The sequence below is a fragment of the Hyperoodon ampullatus genome (genome assembly GCF_949752795.1).
Source record: "Hyperoodon ampullatus genome assembly, chromosome: 2".
Lineage (NCBI taxonomy): Eukaryota > Metazoa > Chordata > Mammalia > Artiodactyla > Ziphiidae > Hyperoodon > Hyperoodon ampullatus.
This window is the reverse complement of record NC_136915.1, coordinates 14,765,971-14,785,765: the sequence shown is the minus strand read 5'-3', so window position 1 is coordinate 14,785,765 and position 19,795 is coordinate 14,765,971. Positions and strand designations below refer to the sequence as shown.

Genomic DNA, 19,795 nt, shown 5'->3' with positions numbered 1-19,795 from the left:
ACCCCAGCTACCTCACCCTGCCAAACACCACACGAGTAATAGAGGAAGCAGAGCCTGGCTCAGTGCCTGGTACATAGTAGGAATGCATCACGTACTTGTTTGCTGATAAATGCAACCTATCCAAAAAATACAGAAAAGAAAGAAATAAAAATGTCAGCTGAGGAAACTGAATGCCTAAAGAATACAAGGAAAGCCACCACATGCTTATTAAAGAGAATAAATGAATTCATCTAATTTGTAGGATGCAAGATAAAGCCACAAAAAAATCAATTGCATTGCATTCTTACATCCCAGAGATCCACAGAAAATCCAATGAAAAATATTCCATTTATAGGGCTTCCTTGGTGGCACAGTGGTTAAGAATCCACCTGCCAATGCAGGGGACACGGTTTTGAGCCCTGGTCCAGGAAGATCCCACATGCCGCGGAGCAACTAAGCCTGTGAGCCACAACTACTGAGCCTGCGCTCTAGAACCCACGAGCCAAAATTACTGAAGCCTGTGCACCAGAACCTGTGCTCCAAAACAAGAGAAGCCACCGAGATGAGAAGCCCGCGCACCGCAACGAAGAGTAGCCCCCTCTCACCGCAACTAGAGAAAGCCCGCGTGCAGCAACGAAGATCCAATGCAGCCAAAAATAAAATCAATAAATTTAAAAAAACGATTCCATTTATAATAATAAAAAATAAATACTTGAGAGTTCTTTTCATTTGGGACACAAGATATTTGTTCAAAGAAATTATAAAAACCCAATGGAGGCTCAACATTAGGAAAACCATCAACATAATTCATTATATGCTAGAAATTAAAGGAGAAAAAACATATGATTATTTCAATAGATTCTTAAGAAGCACTTAATTAATTTTTCTTTATAAAAACTCTAGGTGAAATTGGAATAGAACTAAAATTCCTTTACATGACAAAAATAGTCTTTATTGGAAACCAGCAGCAAATACCATATGCAATGTTAAATGCAATTCTACAAAAAACAGAAATAAGACAAGGAAACATGTTACAAGCATCCTGGAGATTTTAGGCAATGGAATAAGGCAAGAAATTATAAGAAATTCAATGAGTAACAACAACACCAACATTTACACAGTGCCAGACACTGTCCTAAATTCATTATGTTAGATGAGAAAACAGGCATGGAGCTTAAGTAACTTGTTCAAAGTTACAAAGCTTCTAAGTGGCAAAGCTAGGATTTGAATCTCAGTGATCTGGTCCCAGGACATGTGCTTTTATACATTATGAGATACTGTCTCTCGGGTGTTAGAAGAGAAAGGTTATTATTTGCAAATAATATAGTTATGTAACTTTTAAAAATCCAAAAGATTGAAATTAAACAAAAAGCCTATTAGAAGGGACAAGTGTCAGTTAGATGCTTGCATAAAAGACAAACAAGCAAACATCACCAGCTTCCTTTATTCCACCAGGCAGAACCTCTACAGCAGCACCTTGCACCTTGCCTGGGACATAGTGGACACTTGATAACTATTTGTTGAAAGATGAATCAATAGAGAGTACAGCATCGTTTGGAGAGACCAAAATGGTTCAGCAATGCGGTTGGATTTCTTTGCGGGATCCACTGAACGACTTCCCTCCAGCCTCCATCTGGTCCCCCTCCAGCACGTGCTCTCAGATGCAGAGGAAGGCCTCCAGCACCACCTGCAACAACCCCTTCAAAGCAGAGACCCCTGCCCGTCCCATCTCAGCCTGACACTGTGGGATCATGACATGCTGTGTTCACAGAAAACTAGAGCACCATCATGCTCTAGTTAACATATGAAAAGCACTTCCTGCAAACTGGGAATTGGCAACAAACAGTGTGATTTATTGCCCAAATTGGGATGATTTTAAGAGGTTGGTGCTATTATCATCAGCCCACTTTACAGGCACTGACGTGGAGGCTGAGAGGGGTGACAGAGGAAGAGGCAGAGCCTGGAATTGAACGCAGATCTTTCTGCTTCCAGCGTCCCTTTTGCTAAGCGGCCTCTTCACCCCTGGTCCACACACTCCTTGCGGCACAGGCTGTTCTTCTTTGGAACACCACCAAAAAACACAGGGTTCTGCACATCAGGAATCGGGTCAACTTGGACTTTTAGGAAGAGTGGACTTGTAGGCTATTTACGGAACACTAACAAGGCTGGGTGGTAGAAGGCAGCAGAGGGGAGACTGCCACCTCTACGTAGTGATAGAGGCTCCTGGTGGCCAGGAGACAGGAAGGAGCAAGTGGAGTCGGGGTGTGTTTTGAGGGTTAGACTCAATGGAAGAGCTGTAGGCTGGGGTGAGGCAAGGGAAGGGAAGAGCAGAAAAGATCCCTAGGTTTTTGGCTGAAGTAACTGGCTGGATGGTGATGCCACTTACTGAGAGGGGGAAGAATGGGAACGGGTTTGGGGGAGAAATACAGAATTTTGCTTTGGCTGTGTCAAGTCTGAGATGCTTATCAGATATCTCTGGGAGGGGTCCAGAGATCCGTAAAACTGGATGCTGCTGCTCTTTTGCTTAAAATTATTCGTATGTGGGCTTCCCTGGTGGCGCAGTGGTTGAGAGTCCGCCTGCCGATGCAGGGGACACGAGTTCGTGCCCCAGTCCGGGAAGATCCCACATGCCGCGGAGTGGCTGGGCCTGTGAGCCATGGCCGCTGAGCCTGCGGGTCCGGAGCCTGTGCTCCGCAATGGGAGAGGCCACAACAGTGAGGGGCCCGCGTACCACCAAAAAAAAAAAAAAAAAATTCTTCGAATGCTCCCTGTGGATACAAGCCAAGCTCCACTGCCTGGAACCCCAACTGTAGCTCGTTCTTCTCGGGTCCCTGATTGCCCTCAGCCTTCTTTCCTTCTCCTTCTCCAGCCTTCACCAGCACCCGATGGGATTTCCATGGGCCACCCTCAAGGCCTTTGCACGTGCCCTGGGCTCTACTGGCCATGCCCTTTGTCCCCTCCTTATTCCGGAGCAGCCCCAGACTAGGGTGGGGCTCCTGCTCTGTGGCTCTGTGACATCCCGTCTCTCCCCACAGAGCGTGAGCCGGGGTCGGCATCTCGGTGTTGCACCCAAAACTCCGCGCAGGTTTCCTGTAGGTGTTCATTCCATACGTGAAGCAAAGAAGGCATGAGGGATGATCTGGAGATCTCACTAAGTCCGAGCCCACACGTTCAGACAGGACTCACTCCTCTCCGTCTCCAAATATCAAGCCTGGCGTGATGTGATATTCATCGAGTACACCTGCTTAAAGGGGCATGTTCAAGCCACTTAAGGAAAGAAACGGCTTTCCCACACCCTCAATTATTTTGGCAGCATCTGCTCACATATAATTAATGTGCCAACTGAAGTGATTATTATAACCATGAAAGCAGGTCCCCCAAATCCACTACCTGACAACACTTGTTTTGACTCATCTGAGTTACTCCACCATCTTGCAACATAATAATAGTTAATAATAATAATCAACAAATTCATTTCTTCAACGATAGTCTCCAGTTCAGACTTTCCACTAATCCAGGCCACCCTTCTCCCTCATTGTTGGGATTCCTGAGGGCTGTGTTCCAAGACCCGGCTCTGGATGGTAGCATCAAACGTTTTCTCAGGTTCATCCAAGGGACGTGGGCAGACGCCCTGTGCGAGGAGGGCTGTGCAGGGAGGGGCGCGGGAGGGGAGGGGAGGGTCCTGTCCTTTCCACCTGTCTGCTCTGCTCTGCACGTTTGTCTCAGGGTAGGTGCACCGTGCTGTCTGCATCATCCCTGCAGGTGGAAGCTGTGTGTTCCCTTGGGTCCTCCTATGGTGTTGACAGCCCCTGCCCGGATCTGTACCGCTGCCTCTGCAGACAGGTGCTCTGGCTGTGTGACGATGAGGACATCCCGAGGCAGCCAGCCCCGCCTCGCCCCCCTGCCCTCTCTGTCTCACTCTGTGCCAGAGCTAAGGAGCTTCCCGAAGGCGGATCTGGACGGCCTCTGTCAGCTCTGTGGACAAGCCTGGATGCTGAGAAGGTCTGGCTGTGAGGGGAAATCAGGCCAGTGGTTAGATCCTGCGCTGTCTTACTGTCTGCAAGGCTTGGAGTCAGTTACTTTACCTCTTTGAGCCTCAATGTTCCCACCCCTAAAATGGACAAGAGTGCCGGCGTCACGTGGTTTCTGCGAGGAGACAGTGGGATGATTTTGTAACGTCCCTGACACAGCACCAGACCTAAACCATAGCGATGGCATTGATGAGGAGGAGGAGGAAGAAAGAGGCTCCCCAAGCCAGAGGGGTTCAGCCCTTCTGAGGGTTCAGCCCTCGGGTTGCCTGTCACTCGGGCGGAAATCCTTCCCACCCCCCAGCACGGTATTTACGAACTTGAGCGGAGCCTAAGGAAAGAGCATTGCTTTGGAGTCAGAGAGTGGGTTCAAAGCTTGACCCAGCCTCTCTTTAGTAGCACAACTCAGAGCAAGTTGCTTAACCCCGTCTAACCTCAGTGTCCCAGGCTCCGGCATGAGAATTAGTGGGTCCAGCTTGCAGGACCCTTTCTGCCCTTCCCCAGTCCCTCCTTTTCCTTCGGTCAAGGCTCCCTGAGGTCTCTCAACGCCCGCAGCTTCTTCCTTCACGGGGACACATGGGAGATGACCCTGGAGAGGCAGGCAAGGGCCAGACCCTGTAAGAGGACACCAGGGTTCGGGTCTTTGTCCCAACAGCAACAGAGAGGCCTCGGTGATGAGTTTCAGGCAGGCTGACATGAACGGGATGTGTTTTACGACACCGTCAGCCGCGGACTGCTCTTCTGTATCTGTTCTTACTAACTCCCTTCACATTCTCCCCCCACCTCTCTGCCCCCAGGTGTCTGAAGCATCCTCTCTTTTGAATGTTCACTCAAAGGTGGGGTACCCACATGAAGCAGATTCCCAGAACATCTACAATCACCCCTCTCCTGGGGAATCTAGAACTTTCTGGATACCTGGTGTCCCACACTTGATGTGTGGGCTAGCCAAGCTGGCTGGAGGCTCCATCCCTACCTTGTCATGATGTCATCGTTGGGAGGCTGAACCTGACGTAGCACAGAATTCCAGAGCTGAAATGGACAATGTCATCCTGTTCTGGGCTCCCTTGGGCCAGGGAGCCAGAAATTCTTTCTATTGCATTTTTTTTCTTTTCTTTTTTTAATTGTTTACTTATTTATTTATGGCTGTGTTGGGTCTTTGTTTCTGTGCGAGGGCTTTCTCCAGTTGTGGCAAGCGGGTACCACTCTTCATCGTGGTGCGCGGGCCTCTCATTATTGCGGCCTCTCTTGTTGCGGAGCACAGGCTCCAGACACGCAGGCTCAGTAGCTGTGGCTCACGGGCCTAGTTGCTCTGCGGCATGTGGGATCTTCCCAGACCAGGGCTCGAACCTGTGTCCCCTACATTGGCGGGCAGATTCTCAACCACTGCGCCACCAGGGAAGCCCTCTATTGCATTTTTGTTAGGAGGCCACTCTAAAATTTGCTTAGACACTCTCAGGGGTAGGGAACTCACCAGTCCTCAAGTCATCCCATCCATTGTTGTAATTGTGAGAAAATTATTCACTTCATCAACTAAGGGTTTACTTCCATGTCACTCAGCCACAACAGATATTCGCTCATTCATTTATTCATTCTCTAAGCTATGTGCTCAGACACAAACAGGACACCTGGTCTTTACCAACAAGGTGCTTACATTCTGGAAGGGAGACATTCAACTATTAGAATTAATCCCCCTATTGTGAGCTCTCAGCTAGCAGGCACCTGTCCTTTTGGGGGCAGTTACCACAATTTCAAAGAAATTTGACAGTCTTCCAGGCCACATCTGTTTCCCTGCTTAACTACAAGCTCCATAAAGACAAGACCCCACTGTTCTTACTCAGTGCTCTAGTCCCAATGCTTGGCACATAGTAGATGCTCAAGAAATATCTGCTGCATAAATGAACATGTGTGTCCAGCGTAAGTCCTAGGGTAGAGTTCTGAGTATTTTAAGATGCCTGGGTCATGGTGATTGCATGAAGAAGAAGATGGAAGGGAAAAAAGGATGGGGAAATGTCTCTGAGGGTGACACTGCAGCTGACTTTGGAGGGCAGGTCAGAGTTTGCCCGATGGAGCGGGTAAGGGCGTCGCGGGCAGAGGAAGTGGCATTTGCATTGGCACAGAGGTGGGAAAGAGTGTTGGAATGTTCCAAGAACTGCAAATAGGCCATGTGATTCCAGTGGTGGGCCCATTTGGGAACGTGGTAGGAAGCACGGCTGGAGAAAATCAATCAATGGAGCTTGAATCAAGAACCTTGCATGCTGGGCCAATGACCTTGAACTTGGTTCTTAAGGCAATGGGGAGCTCTTGCGAAGTGTGGGGCAGCCGTAGTGTGTTTTAGAAAAGGGCCAGGCTGTGCCTGTCTGCATCGGGGTGACTGTGTGATGACCCTGGGGACATCTCTGAGCCTCTTGGGAAGAGGACACAGTCATTCTTCATATAAGGATGACACACCCAACCCAGAAAAGGTGAGGCGAGGAGGAGGAGGAAGGACTTAGGAGGGAGAAGCGTCCTGAGCTGGTTTTCTGGGAAACATCTCTCATTTCAGTCATGTTCTTTTATGTCACTGGTGTGCTGGAGCGGAAGTTCACCTTTAATCCTCCTCCCACATGTTAAGTCAGCCCCCTTGTCATTTAAACCCAGCAGGGCTCAACTAGGCAGAGTCGGCTGGAAATCACACTCTGGGCTTAATACGGCTCTGGCGTCCACTGGCTCAGAGGGCCCGACAGCATCTCAGGCCGGGATTTCCGCCTTGATGAAGAATTGCCCAAGCCCCACCCCGGGGAGCACCTGGCCGTGAAGTGCCAGCCTCTTCCACCACCCCAGGTCTGCTGGGGGAGAGGAAAGGAAGCGGGGGGGGTGGGGGATTGGCTGTAAAATTGGAAAGAGCACATCCTATAGAGACCATCTCACTTCATCCTGTCATTTTACTGATGAAACTCCTGAGGCTCAGAGAGGGGAAGTGATTTGCTCAAGGTCACACAGCAGGACATTTTGCCCCCAGGCCCCTGCTCTTTTCTTTTCTGTGCATTTGGTAAGTGCGGACAAACTCCCCATCAATGCGTCTACCTTGGATCTGCCAGGCTACCCTCTCTTCTTTTCATGACCATCCAGTGGGACAGCCTGTTACAGGTGGAGTCCACATGTGCTCCAACAGGACATCTTGTTATTTGGGCATCCACTCCAACTGTTGGCACTCTCCCCGTCACCCCACCAACAGTCTGGGAGCCAAGAGCCCTTATAAGCCTTGTGTGAGCACCTCTAGGCAGAGAAACGGTCTCATTGCCAATATCAGAAACCTGATCTTAATTCCCCAAAGAGGATAGATTTCTCTGGTCAGAACACCTTCCCTCATGCCAGAGTGAGCGGTGAATTGCTGCCAAAGCAAGCCGTTCCTTTTCCCCCTCTTATCTCCTTCTCCCCTCCCAGAGTGTCTTTGCACACAGCTGGGTTGGCTGGTCTGTGACATCTGGACTAAGCCCATCCCCCCCACCGCTGTTCCCATCCAGAGCTGAATGCAGTACCCCTCCCCACCAGGTCCCTGGAAAGCTCAAGGACCACAGGCTTCCTGTCACAGCCTTGCAGCCCCTTGGTCTCCGAGACCCATCCTGAGTACCACCTTGGTGACCCGCAGGTAGAGGTAATGACGCCCTCCACGTTTCACCCTCACAAGCCCTGGACACCTGCTGTTGCCATGCTTGAGCCTTTTAGGGGGTGCCACAGACCCTTTTGAGAATATTCGGTCCCTTTCCACTAAAAAAATGTACACAACATATTGGGCATACTTTCTGGGGATCCAAGCACCTCCAGAAGCCTATCCACCCACTCCCTAGGGATCCAGAGATGCCACATAAGGACTCTGGTCCAGGGCCTGTGAGTACCACAGCACACATTGGAGAAGCAGATAAATAAAACTCAGCCACAGACGCAAAGACAAGAAGGATAACTAAAACACCAGGGGATGCCTCTCTAATCGAAGAAAGTACAAAATGCTGAGGGAACATAAGCTGGAGGATCTCTGAATTCTGCTTGATGAGCAAGGTCAGAAGGCTACACAGAGCAGGGAAAGAGTAAGACTTGGCCAGGCGGAAAAGAGGATAAAGGGACATGAGTGAAGCCTGTTTCTCCTGCACTGAGGGTGAGGGAAAGGGCTTTTCCGTAGGCATCTCCTTTGTTTCACACAAACCCCTGGGAGATGCTTAGGGGGAGCCAATCAAGCCCATTGGCTAGATGAAGAAACAGATCTTTACAATTTAATGACGCCTGGACTTGGAAGGTCTCCCCTGGAGGGAAGAGGGTCCTTCTTTGCATCTTCAGCCTCATGTACCTTGCACTGAGCAGGGTTATGTGAATGGCTGTCATCCACAGGCCACTGAGTTAACTGGATGGTTAGAGATGGGATCTTTCCTCCAAACACCAAAAGCATCGCTGAATCACCCTAGACTCCCCTAAACTCTCTGAGCAGCCACTTCCACGTCCTTGAAGAGGAGAGTGATGCTGCCATCAGTTGCGGATTGCAAGACAGGGCAAGTGTGGAATAGATAATGCCCTTGGTAGCTTATGAACGACATGCAAACGGAGATGGGCCAAATAGAAGCAATGGTGTCTTTATGTTATCTGCAAGGTTTGTCCAGAAGTTCAAGGTCAAATCCTTTTAATACTCAAAGCCTCAAGGCTATTCCACAGCTGGTCTTAGCGCTTTCCTCAGCCCACTGAAGCCAGGCTTCTGCCCCCACTAACGCTGAGGGGGCTGCTTTGGTCCAGGACATTCCTTGGTTCTTTTAAGTCCTCTCACTGCCACACTGGAGGCAGCTGACTATTCTCTCTTTCTTGGATTACTTTCTTCCTTCTGGATCTGGGCACCCCACTCTGCCAGCTTTCTTTATATCTTGCTGGCTGCTACTTCTCCGTCTCTTCACTGGTTTACTTTTCTGTCTCTAAATCTTGAGTGCCCAGGGTCCACACTGGGTGCTCTTCTATTGCCTCCTCCCTGGGGGAATCATCTCATCCAGGCCCATGGCTTTAGATCCATCCACACTCTGATGATCCTCAAGGGTAAATCTCCTGTCCTGACCTCTCCCCAGGATCCCAGATTTAGCTTCCCCTGCTGCTTTGACCGCTCCATCTCCATGTCTTAGAAGCACTTGGAACGTACCATGGCTGATAAAGAACTCCTTCCATCCTTCTCCTCTGCCTGCCCTCCCAGTTTCAGGAAACAGCGCCATCCCTCACGTCTAGCTGCAAAAGCTCGAAAGCCAGGAGCCATCCCGAATCTTCCCTTTCCCCCCACCCCCCTCCACATGTCAGCAAGCCCTTGGGACTCTACCTGCAAGTCACAGCAGAATTTCTTTGCCCTCCTATCATCTCCACCTCCGCCCTCCTGGTCCCCACCAAAGCCACTGCCACCTCCTGCCTGAACTGTTCTAATAACCCTGCTTCCAGTCTTGCCTCCCATGGTCCATTCACCCAGAAGTGACCTTTTAGTAAAGTTAACCAGATCCCATTACTTCCCTGCTTAAAGCCCTCCAAAGTTTCCTGCTGCCCTTAGAATCACTCCAGACCCAGTTCTCTGGAGCTCAAAGTCCGGCATGAATGGTCCCGCTCATCTGTCTCACCTCATCTCTTTTTTGTTTTTTTTTTGTTTGTTTTTTTTGCAGTACGCGGGCCTCTCACTGTTGTGGCCTCTCCCGTTGCGGAGCACAGGCTCCGGACGCGCAAGCTCAGCGGCCATGGCTCACGGGCCCAGCCGCTCCATGGCATGTGGGATCTTCCCGGACCGGGGCACGAACCCGCGTCCCCTGCATCAGCAGGCAGACTCTCAACCACTGTGCCACCAGGGAAGCCCTCACCTCATCTCTTAACTCTCCTCTGTTCACTTCATTCCAGCCATGCAGTGGGTTCTCTTTCTGTTCTTTGAACATGCAAAGCTTGTTCCCAAACATAGGTCCTTTGCATGTGCTCTCTCCTTTGCCCAGAATGCTCCATCTCCTCCCTTTGGCATGGTGGGGTCCTTGTTGCCTTTGAGGTCTCAGCTTAAATGAGAGTCTTTTCCTGACCATCTAATCCCTTTCCATCCCATCATTCTATTATAATTATATGTACTGCCCTTATCATTATCCGGTATTTTCTTGCTTATCTTTTTAACTTCCCCCCCACCCCCCGCCAACTCCCCCACATGAGTTCAGGATCTTGTTCTCTTGTTCCTTGATGTTCCTTGATGTACGTTCCTTAAACGTACAAAGGCCCTGAGGTTCCAATCCTGGGGATTCTGATTCAATAACTGTAGGGTGAGGCTCAGCTATCAGTATGTGCTTACAAGTCCCTCTGGAAATTCTAAGGAGCAGTTAGAGTGGGCAACTCCTGCCTCTTTGCAACCAAACTTCCATTAAAAACCAAGGATTGGGGGGCTTCCCTGGTGGCGCGGTGGTTGGGAGTCCACCTGCCGGTGCAGGGGACACGGGTTCATGCCCCGGTCTGGGAAGATCCCACATGCCGCGGAGCAGCTAGGCCCGTGAGCCATGGCCGCTGAGCCTGCGCGTCCGGAGCCTGTGCTTCGCAGCGGGAGAGGCCACAGCAGTGAGAGGCCTGCGTACCGCAAAACAACAACAACAACAACAAAACCCCCAAGGATTGGGGATGCAATAGTTGCAATTCACACTCTGACCTCTAGAGGGAGCTTAAAGTTGCTCCCATCACTCCACCCCCAGAAGGAGCTGTCTGACATGGGATGGATACAATCTATGGTTGAGGGTGGAATAAAAAGATTGCAATGGAACTAGACTCAGAAAGATGTTTGTTTCCTCCTTATGTGCCACTACATTTATTGTACCATCAGCTGTCCTTTGGTGGGCCTTCTCTCTGGTACTTTCTCTTTCCTCTCATGTGACTGGTGTGATAAAATTAGGTATGGGACATTCCTCATCAGGGGAAGCCTGCTCCTTTGTGAGGCTAGGGGTAAGAATGGAGACCTGGATAAGGCAGCTCAGCCAGCTTAGCCCTGGCTCAGTGAAGAAGGCTTCTTGTCTTCCTTAATCCCTTCCTCCTCCATATCTTGGAGCTGTAAGACCTGTGAGGGGGTAGCAAGGAGCAGCCAGGTTGAAAGGCTGCCAGGATGGGCTCCAAGCCAGGGGCCCCTCCAAGCCAAAGGACGCCAGGATGCACTCCAAGCCAGAGGGGCCAAAGGAGTGATGCAGCCCAGTTCTCTGGGACTTGGGCCCTAGTCTCTACTCATCACCAAGACCGTACCTGCCTTCTTGCCCTTATGACATATCATTAGACTGTAATGTCCCTTTATGATCATCATTTTCCATTTTGTTTCAGACAACAAAACATTGTGAAGGACTGAGACTAAGAGAGAGCCAATGCCAGTAAAGCCATTTTGAAATAGCTTCTGGCTTCAGGGAGAGCTAAGATCCATGGAAAGGGCTTAGCTGTGTGATCACCTTCCAAGAATTAAATCCAGTGAGTTCACCAGCAGAGCCACATAGCGACAAAGAGGGTACAAGCTTTAAGTATTCTCTCTGCCTGTCTGTGTTGGCAAGGCAGGTGGTAGGATGGATCTCAAGGAATCCTACTTTGGTGACCCTCCCACAACACATTCCACTCTTGTTCTATAATTTCCCTCTCTGGATCCCTTGTTATCAAGAGACATGAGAGGACAATGGCTGCCATTTGTTCAACAGGTCCCATCATGAGTTTTTGTTGAGCGGAATAAAAGGATTGCAGTGGGACCGGGCTTGTTTGGTTGCAGACATTATCTCATTTATGCCTGCAGTGTAGGTGGTTTCATGCCCAATTTCAGATGAGGTTTCTAAAACAGAAAGATTAGGTCACTACCTGAAGTCACATGCCCTGAACACGTATGCAGGTATTCTGACGCTGAAGTCCTCTCTCCTTACCATACCCTTCCCAGCCTCCAGGCTTAATCCTTTCTCTAATGGTTCAGAGCAGCCATAAACCCTCACTGCGGAGGCAATCAGCAGAGCCCTAGGGCGGGAGCTCGCCCCAGGCCAGGTAGCATCATGGAGGAGGAATCTCCACCATTAAACAAACACTCAGGCACACGTTCCCCACAACGTGAAAGAGGCGAGATAAGGGGCTCTGAAAGTGGTGGTGTTATCACTCTTTGTAGATCTCCTTCTCTCTCTGCCTTGCTCTGTGGCTCTCTTTTCTGTGGCCTTGTAACCTGAGCCCAGCGCAGCTCTTGGGAACAAATTGTGGAGGAAAGAGAGGAAACAAAGGAAAGATGATAAAAACTGCTGTGAAAGGTTAAATTCCCAGGATCGTCTGTGGCTGTTTAATGGATTTCTATGATATAAACAGACCTTTGGCTTTGCCTGTTGGGCAGGTGACCTCCAAGTGAATGAGTTTAGACAGTGTTCCCTAATAAGAAATGTTCCTTTTTTTCCATACTCCACAAAGCCCCCTGAGTATACAAGGACTCACGCTCACTCCCCAAGCAGACAGATACGATCAGCTAGACACAGATGCCCACCTGAAATGTCAGTGGGCTACCTGGCATGGTCTGTCAAAACGTGCATGTGTATTTCCACCTCTAACATTTGTTCATGTAACAAATATTTACTGAGATGACTCTCCTCTAGGTGTTGTTGATATAATGGGGAAAAGACGTGGCCTTTGTGATTGAGATGCTCACGGCCCAGCGGGCAGACAGATATTTTGACATAATGAGGTAAGAGCTGGAGTATAGACCCTCAAAGAGGAATCATGGAGGAGGAAGCGTCTAGAACTTTCTGCAGAAGTCAGGGAAGGCAACATGAGCTGACACAGTCTTTTTGGATGGCCTCAGCGTCTTCATCTGAAAAACAGGCTTAACAATACTACCAACCTCAGTGCCAACATGAAAATGAAATGCAGCCATGTATGTACAGCCCTCAATCCAGTGCCTGGCACAGAGTAAGGGCTCAATAATGTTAGTCACTCAGATTAGTATTAGCAGAATTACTGAATGAGTCCCCAAATTTAGGTGTAAATGGATAGAAATGATTAAGTAGAGGATATTATTTATCATTCATTTTCTATAACCAGGTCCCAACCTTAATGCTAGAATAGTTTGTTGTTAGGCGACTGCCTCCTACTGGCCAAGTGTGGAATTGCATCCCTACTCTATTAGCTGCTATATATTTTCTAGGGAAAAAGGAAAGGTATGTGCCTGAGCTCTGAAGAAGCCCGGGAAACTCAAATCTGGGAGGGGAACCCATGCAACGGTGAAGAAAACGTGGGAGATGGTGAAAAGGCTGTGAAGCATCCTTAAGTTGAACAGGGCTTTGATAGATGACTATGATACCAGCACCTCAGGGGCCTGAAAACTTTCTTGACATCTTCTCTATGTTTTCAAAGAAATCTTTTGAAAATGATAATCCCTTTTCCAACCCCCATACCCCGCAATCCAATGATGGCAGGTTACACAACAAATAAAATTCATTTTTCTGAAATTCACTTTACGGTGAATTTGCCTAGAAAGCTGGCTCAGTGAGCAGTCACTTTCATTTCCTTGCCAGGAAAGTACAGTACATTCCAGGGAGGGGTCATAAAAATTTTTTTCAAATATTTACAGCAGGCTGTCCAATAGAACTTTATGTGACAATGGAAATATTTTATACCTGCTCTGTCCAATATGGTAGCCACTAATCATATGTGGCAAGTCTGACTGAGGAAACAAATTTCTAATTTAATTTGATTTAATTAAATTTAAATAGCTACATGTGACAAGTGGTTACCATATTGGTCAGCACAGACCCAGGAGCTCTGATCATGGCCACTTTCTTGAGTCTCTTCTAGAATTTTGTCATCTTTTTCTATAATTTGGCCTGACCATGGGGCCAGGTGTCCAAGGTGCAAGCCCTGGCCACTTCCTCCTATTTTCCTGCCCACCTACCCCGTCCCCAAGGGGTCCATAGGCCAAGACCTTCCCAAATGTTGAGACAGTGTTCTTGTTAACCCCGAGGGGGTCATCCCTTTTGCTTCACACAATTCCATCAGCTCCCCCAATTTACCTAAAGAATCCAACCCACTTGCTTCTGAAAGCTTCTGAAAGCTTAGGATGACGCCATTACTAAGATAATGTCTTTAGGACCAGAGGGGAGGCTGCTGGGCTTGACACATGTTTTGGGTCATTTTGTGCCCACTGGGCTGAGTGGGCAGAGGCAGCCTCATCACAATGCCCTGCTTTTCCCTGCTAAAGGGATTGGAGACACAGCCTTGGCTGGACCTGTGTAATCTATTCATTTCCTTCCAAGCCGGGCTCTGTAAGCTCTTTCATGAAGGATGGGCAAAGGAAGCTGGGGAGGGAAGCAAACACACGTACAGAAAACAAATAACGCTCGGCAGCTCCCTGTTTGGGAGGGTGGGCAGCTGGGGGAAGACAGAGATGGGGGGATAAAGCTGTGGGGGCTTGTCTGGGGGGGAATCCAGCTGGGGAAGGAAACTGGGGTTTCCACTGCTGCTTCTCCCACACCCTCCAGAAGCCCTGCCCTGGCTTTGGCTCCTGGAGCCCCCGTCTCGGTAAGCTCTTATCTCTCCATTCAGCTGGCTCCTTGGGAAAGGAGGTGATAGGTGTCAGAAGGCCAGAGTGGCAGCAGGCAAAGAGAATACTGGCAGCATGGAGCCACTTCCCTGGAATTTGCTTCCGTCCTCTGCCCCATCCGCACCATCATAGACAGGGCATGCAGGGCTCCCCTGGTCCCAGGGAGAGTACCAAGTCGGCTGAGCCCACTTCCTCAGTCCAGCTACAGAATCAAAAGGGCCCAAGTATTTGGCTCCAGTGGGTAATTTGCATGTGATTTGCATACATCTGCATCCCCACCACCACCCCCATTCCAGACGCTCTCAGTCAAAGGATGTGAAATGAAATAAAATAAATTAATTAGAGCAGCCTACCATAGCCTGATATGCAGGGCCTGACACCCGTAAGAGACGTACCTGATGTTTAAAGCGATCAGTGTGATCGCAGGCCAGGATGGAGATGGATGGCGGGGGGCGGCAGTGAACGAGGGTGCTCAGCCCTGGGGCAGAGAAGGGGAAGGGGAATCTGTCTGCACTGGAAGCTAGGCAGCTCGTCTTGCCCCAGCCATGTCCCTGGTCTTCAGAGAACACAGACGTGAGCCATGTGGCAGCCTGCTCTTGGTTTCCTACACCTCGGTCGGGCACTGCTGTTGCCCCAACCCTGGTAGCTACTTCTGCAGGGAGATTTTCACTACTGATGTGGGAACATTTGATTTCAAACAATAGTGAAGATAGTTGCTTCAAAGGATGGGAAGGCAATGAGATGCCTATTGGTATTTTCCTGTTTCCAATCTCCCTCCCATCTTCACTCCTATTAACTGTTCCCATTGGGTGTCTGTATTTCTCTCAGCAGGTCTCTCACTACCCCTCACTCAAGGCTGAGGAAGAGACGCAGGACCATCCTCAGCAGTGAGCTGGAGTTAATTTATCCCAGTCCTTCTGCCAGGTGCTAATGAGACGCTCACAGCGTGTGTCAGCCAAGCAGTTCCCGTATCGTGTATATACACCTCTTAGTGATTCAGTTCATGGCACTATTTAACATATGCCTTGACTTTCTCTAGGCCCATTGATTTATCCAGGATGGAAACCTCTTCTAAAGCTGGGGCCCTGTGGGAATCCAAATGTCGGAGGTCATTCTAAGTAGGAGGCGCTACAATGCTAAGATGGGGAACAATGATGGGGGTTAAAAGGAACCCAGGTCACCCCACCCAGCAAAATAGCAGCGACCAGCAAATGATGAATCAAAGACCAAGAAAGCAAGAAGGAACAGTAGCTACAGGATGGTTCAAAGCAAGACTGGACCAACAGCAAGGAGGGAGCCTGGTTCCGAGTCAAGGCATTGAATGGTGAGTGCTGCCCAGCAGGTTCCTCTAACACTGGGTTTCCTTGCACTGCACCGTGGGGAAGGCAATAGCTTGAAGGAGCAAAGGAACCAGTTCTAGATGCCTCATCACCAAGCTGCGCCCACCCAACCCCCCACCTTCCACCTCCTCTCCCCACTCCCCACCCCCTACTTCCACGCTCCTTCCAGAGCAGTTACACTTGACTGTGTCACTCATTGGTTTCACTTGAAGAAAGGGCAACACAACTTACAAAGCTTAGGGAAGTGCTGGTTTTAGATCAGGGGCCAGCAGACTAAGGCTGGTGGACCAAGTCAGCCTACAGCCTGTTTCTGTATGACCCATGAGCCAAGAACGTTTTTTTAACTTTTTCAGTGGTTGAAAAAATTAAAAAGGAGAAGTAGATTTTGTGACATGTGAAAATTACATGAAATTCAAGTGTCCATGAATAAAATTTTACGGGAGCCCCGCCATGCCCTTCCATTGGCACGTTGTCTGTGGCTGTTTTCACACTATAACAGAGCTGGGTAGTTGCGACAGAGACCATATGGTCCCCAGAGAGGAAAATATTTACTATCTGGGCCTCACCGAAAAATTTTGCCACCCCCTGTTGTAGCTCATGGAAGAGGAACTCTCTGCCTAACCCATCCCCCAGATGGCGGTACCTTGCTCTGTGCAAACCTGAGTGCGGCACGGCAAGAAAGTCAATGCCAACTGGACCTTCTCCTGAGCCCAGCCAGCCCCAACTCCCTTATGGCAAAGGGAGACCAGGCTGGGATGCCCAGTCCAGACACATAGAAATGTCTACTGGTGGCTAAAAAGGCCAACACTTGTTTCTATGACCCAAAGCTGGTTCTCCTGTTGCCAACACCTGGGCCTCGGGCAGGTGGGCATCTGCTCACCTTTATCAACATCCCATCTCAGACCTCCTTAGACCTTGGGGTGCCAGACACGTGGACTAGTCCTATGTGTAATCGGATTAGAAGGCAGACTATGTCTGTAATTTGATTTTTAAGAAGGCAGGAAGCTGTCCTCTTCTCTCTCCCCTGCGAAAAACATTACCCAAATCCTCATGCCCCAAATGCCACCCTTCGGTTCTCTTTAGTTACACTGTAACCAGGGCCTGCAGCATTCTTAGTAACTAATACTAGGTTATATTGGGGTTTCCTGAACATAAGGGCATGTTAGCGACACAAAAGATGCCAGAACGAGATAGATACTGAGGACAGAAGAGAAGGCTGGGCAAAAGGATCTTCCAGGAGGGTTTCAGCAGAGGATGGGGACCTGGCAGAGAGCACAGGACAGCTCAGGGCTGGTTAGGGCTCAGTACATAGCCAAACCCGTGAGGGTCTCCAGAGAGGCTCTGGGGACTCTACCCTCAGCCCTGGCCATACATACAGAGGGGACAGTGGGGGTGACTTACCCGGTACCACACGATCTCACGCATGCGGCCATCTGTCTTGAAGTTACACTTCAAGGTCACAGCATCACCAGCCACCACGGGTGGGAGAGGCTCAATGTTGACAGTCAAGTAGCCTATGGAAGAAAGGAGATGGGGTGGTGAGGGCATGAGCCGATCTGGAGGGTTGGGCTGACAGGTGGGGTGGGGGAAGGAGCCGGCACGACTGTAGGGGGCGCTGTTCGCACTGTGGTCTATGTGAATGGTGATGGTGGGCCTGAGTGGAGCTCATCACCCTCTTCTACCTTCTCATTGATGCCTCTCTTTTTGAGAAACTTCCTGGCTCCCATGGATCCCTCCCATCCTGAAAACACTTCTTCTTGGGATGAACTGTCCCATGAAAGTAGGACCGGTTGGCACCTGGAGGAAGTGCCTCAATGTATGTCTACAAGATATCCCAGAGAAACGGGTCTGTGGTCTGACAATGCACCTCCATCCCCGCTTTTACAAAGTCGCAATGTGCATAAGCTTTGTAGGAAATGTACATGCTGAAATGCATTTAATCTAGTGCTTCCAAATGTATTTGAATATGGGTGCTTAGCCATCCCTTAAACCCCATCAGCATCTCACGCAGCCAGGGTCCCTGGAACATTGGGATATGGTGTTCTAGGCACCCATACCCCTCCATTCCCAGCCTCACAAAATTACTCCTGGTGAGAAGGGAAGAGAGAACTGGGAAACTGGTGTTTGCTTCCTGAACCCCCAAATCTCCCATCAAGCACACCCTGCCGCCCAAAAGGAGATGTAGTTCCAACCCAGGGCCATTGCGGTGGTGATGGTGGTGGTGTGGGGGGGTAATAACGGGCTGACTGCCTGGGAAGGAGTCTCAATTGTCTGCAAGCACAGGTGATGCTTCTCACCCACCTGCTGTCCCCGGAATCCCTGCCCAGCTCCCAGGAGCTGGGGCTCTTCTCCTGATAGATATGCCCCGGGCAACACTGATGCCTTCACACCAAAGTCCAGCCTGCTGAGTCCTCTGACCCACCCCCTCTGCCTCCCAGAGCCCCATCCTCAGGGCGTGGTGCCCACTCCAGCTCAATGGGGGACCTCATTCTTGGGCTGATCATCCAGGCTCATTGGATTGGCTTCCTGCTGGCTGATGTCCAGCCATTGATCTAATGGATCAATCCAGTCTGATCGTCTTCATGAGAAAACTAGCCAGAATGGATGTGGGGATTTCAGCTGTGCAGGCAACCTAAGCAGACGGAGCCCAGGGGTCTGACCCCTGCCTGGAACTTAATGGTTACAACACTCTACGGAAAAAGAAGAAAGAAAGAAAGAAAAAAGAATCAACCTAGAGGGGATCAATTTGGAAGCTGGAGGCAGACTTGACCTGTGTGGTCCAAGGCTTCAGATCCCAATACCCAGGGTAAGGGGGTAAACTCGGGGCTCACCCCCAGGGGGACTCTAGCTTAGACCGGAGGTCAGGCTTGCAGGGAGCCCCACAGAAAACACATGGCCTGTGAGAGCAGTGACCAAGCTAACAAGAAGGAAGGACCCATCTTCTGCCCCCGCCTCTCCTCATTCATTCTGCCCCAGAGTTTGCTCCCACCTGCTCTGAGTGGGCCCCGGGCAGGAAGCAGGATGGCTTGAGCATTGCCCTGCCCTCCAGGAGCGTACAGCAGAGGGACAGATTCACCACACAATCACACGAAGCCGACGAGGGTAATGGTAGGATTACGGAGGGACTGGGGGAGGGGAGAAGGGAAACCTGGCCCAGCCTGGATGAGCAGAGAAGTCCCCAAGCCCAGCCAGTGCCAAACCATGACAAACAAGGAGGCCACCTGCAGGGGGATGAACCCCAGTGGGAGGGGGGGACGCTGGGGAAAGCCAAATCAAGTGTGAAATAGTAATAGTGGCTCACATTTCCACGGCGCCCACTGTGCCAGACACTGGGCTCCGTGCTTAATACACACTCACTCACTTAATTTTCACAACAATCCTAGGAGAGAGGCACTAGTATTATTCCGACTTTCCATGGGGAAACAGAGAGTTGAAGTAACCTGCCAAGATCACACTGCTGTAAGTGGCAGAGCTGGGATTCAAACCCAGACCTTCTGGATCAGTTATGCCCACCATGCTACACACAGCTAAGGATGGAAGAGGTGAGAATGGTCCAGCAAACATTTCCCATCCAGCCCTGGGAAGGATGGGAGTGCGTTGCTGGGGGACCATGGCAGGAGACCAGGACCTGATCCCCTCTGCTACAGTTCCCAGCCTTGGGATGACCCCCCTGCCGCCGCCCACATTTCCAGCAGGGCTGGGAGGCGTGTCTCACTTTTGGAGCTACAGCTAAGATGAGCATCATCCGTCCAGATGGCTGAGGAGCTCAAGAATGGAGAACGGCCCCTCCCACCAGAAGGAGATGGGAAGGACACATTTTCAGTTGTATAAATCTTCCAACCAGCCCAAGGCGGGTGCAGATGGTGCATGTATGTGAGGCGGGCCAGGGCGGGATGCCAGCTTGCAGG

The 19,795-nt window shown here is 50.1% G+C and overlaps 1 protein-coding gene across 1 annotated transcript in view; it reads right to left on the bottom strand.

The window, feature by feature from the left end:
• IGSF21 (immunoglobin superfamily member 21) overlaps positions 1-19,795 on the bottom strand; it is a gene marked incomplete at both ends in the record, with an annotated part of 248,978 nt that overhangs the window by 124,165 nt on the left and 105,018 nt on the right. Inside the window, one exon of the mRNA XM_079696469.1 lies at positions 17,289-17,401. Within this exon, the coding sequence (XP_079552595.1) occupies positions 17,289-17,401 (113 nt within the window). The remainder of the gene's footprint in view (positions 1-17,288; positions 17,402-19,795) is intronic.